The 12,100-nt window shown below is 35.3% G+C and overlaps 1 protein-coding gene across 1 annotated transcript; it reads right to left on the minus strand.

Moving 5' to 3' along the window:
• Nucleotides 1-7,761: 7,761 nt before the first annotated feature.
• LOC130940512 (probable sodium/metabolite cotransporter BASS1, chloroplastic) lies at nt 7,762-11,365 on the minus strand. Its single transcript, XM_057868665.1, has 7 exons — nt 10,746-11,365; nt 9,425-9,518; nt 9,306-9,339; nt 9,162-9,216; nt 8,709-8,792; nt 8,337-8,624; nt 7,762-8,233 (listed from the first exon to the last, which is right to left on the minus strand). The coding sequence occupies exons 1-7, from the start codon at nt 11,268-11,270 to the stop codon at nt 8,081-8,083; spliced, it is 1,233 nt and encodes a 410-aa protein (XP_057724648.1). The 5' UTR covers nt 11,271-11,365; the 3' UTR covers nt 7,762-8,080.
• Between the last annotated feature and the right edge of the window lie 735 nt (nt 11,366-12,100).

Below are 12,100 nucleotides of genomic sequence, written 5' to 3' on the forward strand. Positions count from 1 at the left end.
TATACAATAATTTTGCTTTAATAATATTTTCGATTCATTTGCAATTCAAGTGTGTTGTCCATGAATAATTTGTCTCAATTATTGGAATGACTTTCAAGACAAATTGAATAGAATGGAATGAAATATAATACAATTGAATAAAGTGATAATACATAATTTCATTCTTTTTTTGCTAAAAAAAAGACTTAATCATTAACAATAACACATCGAATTCATTTCTGAATCCAAATGGATCTCAATTAAATTAAGAAATAAACTGAATTAAGGAATAAAAAATTTGATCAGTACTTATCAACAGCATCAAGTGAACCTTAATTAACATACAAATGTACCGAAATAAATTAAGAAATGAACCGAAATTATTTAATGATGGCAGCAGAAAAAATTAAAATTAATAAAGATGTTCGCAAAATGTTGGTATTATTGGTGATGACAATAACAAAAAAGAAGAAGAAGGAAGAGGAAGAGGAGAAGAAAAAGGGAAGAAGAAGAACCTGTGTGAATTTGGAAGAAGAAGAAGAAAGATGAGGAGGAAGAGAAGGAAAAGGAGAAGAAGAAGGAGAACGAGCGCGTAATTTAAAAAGTTATTATAACAACTTGGTTAGACTTAGTTAAGTATTTTTCTTGGATGTAGAGCTTTATTCATTTGAAAAAAGTATTTATTTTTTATTTTTTTAAAAAAATTATTTTTTTTAACGGACAAAAATTATTTCATATTTAGATAGATTTTTTAAAAAGATTTTTTAAGTATTAAAAACATCTTTTATTTTTAATTTTTTTAAAATAAGGTATTGCTACCTTTTAGAAAAAGCAAATAATTTACTTTTTTGATAAAAATACTTTTTTTTTTAAATACGTATCCAAATAAGTTTTAAATTGAATAAAAGTATTTTATTTAAAGAAAAGTGCTAGTTTGTATTACTTTTTTAAAATAAAATACTTTTATTCAATTTAAAATATATTTAATGAGTAAACACCCAACCCGGTCCTTATCCATTTTCACGAAGGACAAAGCGATCCCTGTCCAAAAAAAAGAAACACTTCGACCCTCAATCTTTTTATTTTGGGACAATAGAATCTCTCTGTTAAAAAAATTATTTAAATAATAATAAAATTTGATTTTGTGGGAGTTTTATTTGTATTTTGTGGGGGGTTTTAAACCTCCACAAACTATTAATAAATTTGTTTTTGAAAAATTTCTTCACCAATGGTGGTTAAGTGAAGAAAAACTATCAATGAAAATGATGCCACAAAAAAATAGTAATTGTAGTACAAATACTTTTTAAAAGAAAAAAATAACATCAAATAAGAAATGAAAAAAGAGAACTTTAATATTGATAATATTTGTATTAGTGATGATGACGGTAGAAGAGATAATGATAATGATAAATCAATAAAAATAATAGAAGTATGAGCCATAATAATGAGGATGAAGAAGGTAGTGGTAGTAGTGGTAGTAATTAGCTATATTATTGAAAATAATTTTGTGAAGGTTTAAAACTCCCACAAAATACAAATAAAACCCCCACAAAACTAATTTTTATTATTATTTAAATAATCTTTTTAACAGAGGGATCGTATTGTCCCAAAATAAAAAGGTTGAGGGTCGAAGTGTCCCTTTTTTTTTGGACAAAGATCGCTTTGTCCTTCGTGAAAATAGACAAGGACCGAATTGGGTGTTTACTCTATATTTAAATACGTCTTTTAAAAAATATACTTTTATTAAAAAAATATTTACTTTTTTCTAAAAATTAGCAATACCTTGCTTTAAAAAAAGTAAAAGCAAAAAACGTTTTTAATATTTGAAAATTCTTTTTAAAAAGTCCATCTAAACGTGAAATAATTTTTGTCTGTTAAAAAAAGATATTTTTTAAAAAGATAAAAAAAACAAGTACTTTTTTCAAAAACCAATTCAAACTGACCCTTAAATCGATTAATCCCACCTCCTCTAACAAGTTTGTTATTGGGCCAATCTATTTATCCATTTAAACAGGCGGATTCTGCCTCTAAAATTAAACCTGTTTAACTTTGGGACTAAACAGGCTGAACCCGATTAATCTGAAAAAATAACGGATTAAATGGACTAACCCGCAGGCTAAATGGGCGGTCTATTTATTTTTTTACATTTTTTTTTTCTAAAAATAGAACTTTTAACCAATATACTGTTTGGTTAAGGTTTTTGACCTAAAAGAGATATTTTTTGTCAAAATAATTTTAAAAAAATAAAAGGATAAATGGGCCAGCCCATTTAACCCATCAAGCTAACTATAAATAGTCCAAGCTGAAAAATTATGGCTCGTAGATGAAACGAGCTTAAACGGGCTGGGCCTAGCCCATTTGACAGCCTTGTAACATCAGGAGTTGTTGATAATGTTTGTTCTTAAAATGGTGGCATTTCTGATGGCGTTTGTGATGAAGATATTTTTAAAATTTTAGCAAAAAAAAAAAAGACTTCTAGCAACAAAACATTTAGCTCGGTAATTATATAAGTAACATAGCAATAAATTTAAGGTTCAACAAATTCAAGGTTCAATGATGATAATCAGCAATAAATTTAATTCTGTGATGCTATCTAGTAACAAAAAAATTTGCTCCGTGATATGGTCAGCAACAAATTCAGCTCATTAATAATTTGTAACAACAAATTTAACTATGATTATTTTCAAGGTGTAGTAAAAATTTACAGCAATGAAATACCATGCACCATAAAAAAATACCATTTCAAATTTCTAGTATTCAACTTCCACAATTCTAAAAAATCACATATAACAACAACTGCCACCATAAATTCTAATTTCACTATGAAATTCCAAGATACACAATACCGAATGACGTCGTTACTGAAATGACGTTGTTTTGGTTTTAAAAAAACATTAAACATGATCCGGTCTGAGTTATATATACAGACAGGAGCACTAATTTTACTGAACACCAAAAGAGTTGACCCAAATTTCTGCAGGATTGATGTTTGCATGGCCCAACAAATGGCTCGGTCTGATCAGATAATTTGGTTTCTAATTAAACTGGTCAGATTGAACCGAACTTGATAACAATGATTTTATGTATATTTTCGATTCAATTTGATTTGGTTCATATTTTTTAATTTTGAAATTGAAAATTAAATAGGATGAAAGTAAAAAAAAGTAAAAAATTAAACTTTTTGAATTTTTCAAATTTTAGTTTGTTCGATTTTGAAATATTTTTGTCCAGTTCATCGATTTTGTTCAATTTTAAACATACCCAACTATTATTTTTAGATAAAGAAGGTTATCACAAAGGGTGGTAATAGTTTACTATTTTGAGACAATTTTATAGCTTCTTTTTTATGCTAATATTGTCAAGAATTTTATGACTTACAAGGTATGTGTTCATATCATGGCCCAATAACTAAAGCCAGGCCCAACCCAATTCATGAAGGGGTCTTCTAACCTGTATCTGACCTCTTTAAAGAGGACGGACCCCATGAAAGGAGTCTAGCTCTGCTTGCCCAAGCAAGTAACTGCTTTCGCAAATCTCTCCACTATCTCTATCTTTCCTAAAAGATAGTTCTCAACAACTCCTAAGATAAAGAGAACGATCATCCACCCATAAAGGTAGAACTACTCAACAAAGGTGGTTAATATTGTACTATAAATACACTGACACCCTCAGATATAATTTACGTTCTGATCTACTAAAAATCTGTCTAAAGCCCTTGCTAATTTAAGCATCAAAGTCTCTTGCAGGTACCACTCCCCACCTCTATACGAGGAACTCGGACAGGCGGTACCTTGGCATCAACAAGTCGAACGCTGCCATACAAAGGGATCTGGACCTAACATTCAGACCCATATCAACGTTTCAAGTAACTCTCAGATATAACTTTTTACCAGAAATGTAAGAAGTTATATACATAACTCGTGAAAAACGGCCTCAATTGTGAGACCGGGTAAAAAACGAGTCGTAAAAGTAACTTAATAAAGATCGACTACTCGAAGTCGGGACTAGAAAATGAAACTCATAAATGAACTCATTATTTAACAAAGTTGATAAGATTCAAAATCAAGCAAACTATATTCAAACACAAGGACCTAGCAAGTAGAAAGGTTCTTTATAAGCACAAGAAGCTAAATTGAATACTACTTAATAAAGTTGTGCAAAAAACAACTATAACAAACGTAAAGTTTTCAAAAAAGCTACTAACTATTACAAAAAATAAAGTGTTATAAGACCCACAAGGTAGGTCATTCCAAGAAACCAAACAAAACTAAAGAGAATTTAAGAAGTCTCGCCAAGAAGCGGGTTAAGGTCCTCGCCAGTCTGAACGTCTTTACTTCTGACAGGAGGAGTCGGAGGATGCATAGAAACTAGGACCGTCGGGATAGGACTCAGAGAAGAGGAAGGGGTTGTAACATTTGTGACTTCGACCTGGACCTCGAGAGATTGAGGAGGTCGGCTACCCTGGGACTTCGAGTCGGGTTGAGGCTCCTCACCATTATCAGGAGTTGGCACTATCTTCCCATCAATGACGATATTGTCTTGGCTAAACAAGGAAAGATCAAGATCTGGAGCGAGGACTTGAACTTGAGCCTTTAAAATACTGAACATCTCGTCCATCCCTCTGACCATGTGCTTCTGAAGGGAGGCGTAATCCTCCCGGGGACCTTTAACTCCTCTTGGAGATCGAGTTTCTCTCCATAGACCCGAGTGTGATTCTCCTCGGCCTTCTATTTCACCCCCTCAGCCATCTTAACTCGGGCACGAGCCTTTTCCAGATCGGATTACAACCTGGCATTCTCCTTCTCCAGCTTCTCCTTCAAACCCTTCAGCCTTTCCACCTCAGCTTGGGCAGAATCAAGGAAGCTTTGAGTGGCACTAATAAGGGATTTTCTCAGCTCCTTAGTGAGAGCAGTGCACACTCCCGCCATTCGAATACCATTGCGGGCCATATAGCTGGGATGATTTTGGATAGCCACATTATCCATACCTATGTGATTATGAGGCAAGATATTCTTCTCGCTCCAAGCAAACCTGTCAAAATCTTTATCGTTGATGCTCAATTCCCCAGTAATCTTTTGTTTTTTGGGAGGAGGCCCTGAAGGCGAAGAAGAAGGCGGGGCACCCAAACTCTTTGAAGGAGGGTCAGTAGGAATTAACCGAACAGAAGGAGTCAGGATGAGCTTTCTCTAGGCTGTGGGCCCAGAATCCGACTTCTTAGAGGAAGGACGGGAGGAAGCTCCCCCGGCTTCCTTATCTTGAAGGCCCCGAGCAACTACCGTTTTTCGGGTCTGATGTAAGTATTTCATAGACGAAGTCTTGGAGGCTATGGTCTCTGCAAAAACGAAAGGCACATTAGAACCACAAAATACAACTTAAAAAGTCATAAAGGCTAGAGGTCGAAAGACTATCTAACTCGGACTGAAGCTGACCAGGATCACCTAAGAACCTTTTTGAGTCTAAGTGAGGAGCTCGGTCCTAACATTCTTGCAACACGTCCACAAAATACTTCTTGACTTCATCTAGTTTATCTATAGTGTATTTAATTATCACAGGCTCCTCTTGCCAATACAAGGAAAAGGAAGGCTCATTGTTCTCATCTAAATAGAAATCCCGAACACCCTCTACAGACCGAATCTTAAAGAAATAATTTTTGAAGTCATGAAAGAAAATCTTTTTACCCTGGACAGCGTAAAAGAAAAATAAAAAAGCTTTTCCTTTCAACGTTCCAGGCTTGGTTAGGACGAACAGGTAAAAGAAGACTTTGGTAGAAGGTTGGACATCAAGTTCTTGGGAGAGGAGTTAAAAAATCTTTAAAAAGGCTCAAGAGTTCGGTGAAGCTGAGAAGGGACAACGTTGCAAGCCCAAAGAACGTTCGACTCAAAATCAGTAAAAGGAAGCGAAACACCTAGTTTCGAGAAAAAACAATCATACGCATAGAAGAAAGGGTGTTCTGAGTTATCTAAAGGGGGAAAGCACACCCTCTCTTCAGGATCAGGCACAATTAGCTCATAATTCCTCTCATCCTCCCTGTTTTCACAAATTTTATGGTGCGTACAGAACTCCTCACAATATTACTTATCAACTGCAGGGGCACAAGACAAAACAGAGGTATCTATCCAATTAAAGAGACTAGGGAGAACCTTAGTCGACATGTTGAGAACAACAAAGCGCGATATAAAAGTTATACCTATAAATGCAAAATGAAGAAATAGTTACTAAATGAGCTAGGACGACGTCCAAAAGAAGTCAATCAAAACAAGCCAAAATAAAGAAAGCCATTTTTCGAAAAAATTTTCTACAAGGCATAACAAAATGGTGTCTCTCCCATGCAACAGAAACATCATCATCAAATAAAAGCACATCATTGAGGGCAATGTGATTGCAACCAAGCAAACAACAAAATGGATAAAGTTTTCAACATTTTCAGAAATCCTTAAGATGATCTCAAAACGACAAAAAACAACTTCAACTACAGTTCTACAAAATGACAGACACACAACCAAACATTCTACACCAATCTCAATCGGTGGAGAAAACTAAAAGACTTCTCAACAAAAGTAAACGCAACAACAGTTAAAGAAACTCCCAGAATCAACAAACAAAGCACATCAGCATCAACATCATTTTCAAAAACTACTCAGAATAGTCCCAGGTAAAAAGAAATACGAAGATTATCAAGAAAATGAGATACCAACCTCAATAAAAGTCGAAACGAAGGAAGGCACGTCAAATAGCAAATCACGGACGATCCTCTTCAATTGAATGCAAACCAAGATAACGAAAACTCAGGGAAAGGGAATCGCAAACAAAGGGGGAAACTTTTTCTCCCATAACAAAGAGGAATTCTTGGCACTATAAAGAAAAAAGCAATATAAGAACTTTCAGAAATGTGAAAAAAGAGGAGAAAAAGAGTTTGAGCCTTTTTTATAAAAGACAAGGGGCATAAAGGATCCTTAACTCCTCTTAAAGACGTGCACATCATTCAAGGAAATTGCCATGCCAAATTAGACTCCCATTCAAAGAAGGTAACGTTCAAAATTTCAAAAACACATCGAATACTCGATCTTTGGAAGGCAGGGTACCCGACGTCAAAGCAAAGGCCACAAATTGCTTGAGTCCAACCTCTTAAAAGGCTTAAAACTCAAGTAAGGGCACTGTTCATACTCTAAACCAATAACTAAAGCCACGCCCAATGACGATAAAGGCCCAATCCATGAAAGCGGCTTCTAACCCGTACCCAACCTCTTTAAAGAGGACAGACCCCATGAAAGGAGCCCTGCACTGCTTGCCCAGGCAAGTAATCGCCTCCGCAAATTTCTTCACTATCTTTATTTTCCCTAAAAGACAGGTCTCAACAACTCCCAAGATAAAGGGAACGATCATCCACCCGTAAAGGTGGAACTACTCAACAAATGTGGTTAACGTTCTACTATAAATACACTTACACCTTCAGGTATAATTTACGCTCTGATCTACTAAAAACCTGTCTAAAACCCTTGCTAACTTAAGCATCGGAGTCTCTTGCAGGTACCACCCCCACCTTCTCACGAGAAACTCGGACATGCGACACCTCGACATCAACAAGTCAGACGGTGCTATACAAAAGGATTTAGACCTCACGTTCAGGCCCAAGTCAACGTTTCAGGTAACCCTCGGAACAGTATGTAATTCTGGTCTTATGAATTATAATTTTTTTTTCAAGGGTGGTCTTATGAATATAATTGTTATAGTAATAAAAGGAGGAAAACATTGCATATGCATATGGCTTTTCAAATCAAGTTTACTTTATCTAGAGGATGATAACTTCAGTATATGAATGCCAAGTTTGCTTTTAATCTTTGATCTTATACAGCTATCTATGCAACTAAGCAATCGAAGCACTTATCACCATTTATTATGCTACACAATGATTGTATAAACCAAAACACTGAAGCAGATTTGGGTGAGAAATTTGACTAGTTGCTAGTTAATTCAAAATAGTATTACTGAAGAACATTGAGCTTGACAACTAAGGTTCTATTCTCGTCGACGGCTTGAAGCTTTTAAAAGTTAACAATGAATCAATCCTTGTTACAGCCAAAAGATTTACCAGCTAGAAATTTCAGTCCTTCATCTCAGCTGGCACCGAGCGTCTCCAAATTCCAGCAAGAATACTACCGAAGATCGAGTGACACACACTCGAAACAGCACATGGTACTGTAGTTAGGGGATCTCCGAAGTGCTGAGTAGCTAGAACAACTCCAAGCACCGAGTTCTGCAATAAAGGTGGACAAGTCCATGTGAAATCGAGCAAATTCGGAGTGAAGTTGCAGTAATCCTTAATGAAATCGATATCAGTTAGCGAATACCAACTTTACCTGCATGCCAACCTCGATTGATATGGTTCGTGACGATGACACGTCTAACTTGAGCATTCTTGCAAGTACATATCCAAAGAAAAAACCGGAAGCATGAAGAAGCATGCAGGCTAAAACTACTTGTCCACCGGACATAAGGATAGCTGAAGAACTCTGAGCAATTGCATTTCCGCATAAAATCGCAACAGTTGCTACAGCCATGGGTGGCATTAGAGGAGAAACTAACTTAACAAGAGGTTGGAAGTACTGATTCAGAAATGCACCAGCCAATACAGGTAAGAGCACAACCTGTGCAGAGAAAAGAGACCGAATATGAGAAAAGAGCATTGCCATAAATTGGAAACAGAGACGGCCATTACAAGGAAAGCATACTTGCAATGTTGAAGTCAACAAACCAGCTGCATCCACAGCTACATACTTACCAGCAAGTTTGGCTGTCAAGAAAGGAGTCATGACCTGCAATGTTGAGTTTTGAATAATTGAATAAGCTCAAAAAGATTAGAATGCCACATCATGTGCATGACACAGGATTTTGTATGCATCATCAATTCATCATGTATCTAATTTGATTAAAAGGTAATGTAAATAATGCTTGAGAAATAATCCACAAAACATTTTTGGTTGAATTAAATACATTTTTACAATTATATAGGAATGTTGATTATTAAACCTTTTAAACTACAACAATTGGACTAATTGATCAACTTACAAAGAACTTAAATGGTAACACATTTTCATATCCATATTACATTATTTGTTTCATTAAATCATCAAGATTAAAAGCAGAAGATAACAAAGAGAGGACTAAGATTTATATATACCAACCACAGCAGATAAAGTGCTTGCAGCTGTCATTATCACAGAGAGGGCCACATTTCCACTAACAAAACAAATAGTTCATCAGATCACACAGCTCATAAGATCAATAAAAATTATTAATTGGAATGACAGTTCTAAGAATCAATATACCGTGCAAGATATGTAACAATATTGCTAGCTGTGCCTGCAACAATGAAAGATTGATTGAAATAGCTAAAAAATGTGGATAAAAATCATAGAAGAGTGAGCAGGTTAATTAAAATTCATACCACCAGGGCAGCAGCCAACTAATATTAAACCTGCTGCATAATGTGATGGAAGGTTTAAGAGTTTGCTTACAAAGAATCCAGATAATGGCATCACCTGAAAGTTGAAAACAATTCACACCAAGCAGAAAGCATCATTATGGTCTAGAATGCAAAATTTCCATCTCATTTACGAAAATATTTTCTGATTTAGAATGTGAGAGGAAAAACTGAAAACAAAGAATTTTAACTGAGAGAATCGAACACGAGATAATAAGGAAGCAGTGATAAAGAGGTGTGGGATCCGTTGAATGCATGTAGGTGTCAATGATAAAGGAAAGATTGGTTGAGATGTCATTAGTGAGGGCTATGAATCTGATGATTTAAAGTTGGAGGACCTTCAGGTAGTGCTTCTAATAATGATCTCATTAGCTTTCACACATTGTTTTATTGTGAAATTTTTTAGTCTAGGGATCCAGAATAAAAATTAAATCATTGAAAATTGATTTCAGTATATATGATTGTGAACAAAACACAGAGTTAGTGAATTATTTACGTAATTGATCCTCAAAATAAGCTATCATATTGTTGGCCTATTAAATAATTGCATAACACTGACTTTGAGAGCTCTGCTATCATATTGTTGTTGTTGTTATTATTATTATTTTCTTCTGCACACCTACATACTTTCATTTGCTTCAAATGTTAACAAAGCTTCTTTGCTTCAATTTTACAGATATATCTTGCAAAATTACAGCACTTTGTAATATGCATGATCATGTCTCCAAGATACAAGTTAAATGTTAGCTTAAACAACAGAATTTCACTCAAAAGACAGCACCAACAAGCTAAGCAAGCACAAGAGTGATTACATCAAAGACTCCTCTTTTGAAATCAAAACTCACAACTTTTGATTAAGTGCTTTGAAGCTCATACTCCCTCAAGCTTAAGACTTGCCAGACATAAATCAATGAATGAATGTGTACCATGAATTAGTATGAAAATTAGATATGACTTTTTGATGAGTATATGTCAGTAGGATTCAAATGAATGCAGCAGCAAAACATTTCATTGCATTATATCAATAAGCTTTTATTGATCCAAGTGCTATCTGTTTTGTCCCTATCTTTTTCTGCTATGGGGGGAATGTTTGATTGGGGTAAAGTTTATTTTAACGAGTTTGATGCGTAATAAAAACAAACAAGCCAATCCTACACTAAATAATAATAATAATAATAAATGAAAAGAAAAGAAAATTTAAAATTTTGATTTTATTTCACCGTAAGAAGAAAAAGAAAAATCTCGCGAGAGAGAGTCGAAATTACAAGAAGACAGAGAAACGAACCGAATATTGAAGCAGAAAACCAGAGAGAACTTCTTTGGGCATAGCAAGAGCACCACGAAGATCATCAAGAGTGAGAGTCATACCCATACCAAGCATGATTATGGTGAGTCCCACAATGCTTAATTTTGGACTGACCCAATTGAAGGAACTGGGTCTCACCAATCCCAACACGCACCCAATCGTCACCCACAAAGGAAACGCAGTTGAAAGTACCTCGCCGCATAACTCAACCCACTCCCTCAAACTCCTCTTCCCACTTGCACCGTACCCGTTCGACGAAATGCCGCAACCAAGTGGACCAACTTTGGAGCTCAAAGTTCTGTTTGCTTTTGGCTTGGGAAGTAAAGGGGAAGGGCTCAAAAGAATCTGAGGTTGGAGTTTCATGGGAAGAGAGATTGGTGTGTGTGAAGTGATTGATGGTAGGAGGTTATAGCTGTTGGTGGTGGTGTATGATGATGTTTGGAGATTGAGTTTGACAAGCGGGTTTCCATGTGGACGTGAATAGCATGCAAGTGATGCTTGCATTCTTGTTCTTGTTCCGATTGCCAGAAACAGAAGACAGCAGAAACTGTGAAGTTACAAGTTTGGATACAATGTGCAAATGAATGAATGGTCTCTGAGTTTGATTGAATGCTGATTTTGGTGTGAACAGAAATGATGTTCCGTCTGTGCTTGTCGTCTTGTATCACATGGGACCCACAGATTACAATAATTAAGATGTTTTAATTTAATGTCATTGCCATAACTTTGGACTGCATTGTATACTATAGAGTATAGACTCTTTTTGCCACCATTTCTTTATTATTTTACCTTCTCGACTTCCTACTAGCAAGAAGGATGAATCAACCAAAAAGACTTGAGTGAATTTTGCATTTCATTGCAATTTTCAGGTATCCTTAAATATTCCAAACAGATGAAAGGAAACTTGTTGATAAATTCAGAAGCTGAGGAATCAATCTTACAGGAAACTTGCCACTGATTGCACTTTCAGGTTATATGTTCATGAATAAATTTCAAAATTATCCGTTCAACATTTCAGAAGCTGGTAGTATAGAAACCCAGCTGCAATAAACCACATACTGTTGCCAATTTATTTAGCTTAAGTAACATTGGCTAAGATGATACAATTAAATTGACAAAATGAGCATTGGAAATTACATTCATTGAATTTTAATGATGATACAACAACGTTTTAACATTCTTTTAGATTTGTTACATCCTAGAAGTTCTCTCTCTAATTCGCTTGTCACCTCAGCTTAAGACTTCTCCAGCATGAATTTTGGTCCGCACCAGCATATGACATATCTGTAAATATCAGACGTCAAGAAGAGACTTGTTGAACCTGCATCACTAAG

Source organism: Arachis stenosperma, chromosome 7, assembly GCF_014773155.1.
Source record: "Arachis stenosperma cultivar V10309 chromosome 7, arast.V10309.gnm1.PFL2, whole genome shotgun sequence".
In the NCBI taxonomy this organism is placed as follows: Eukaryota; Viridiplantae; Streptophyta; class Magnoliopsida; order Fabales; family Fabaceae; genus Arachis; species Arachis stenosperma.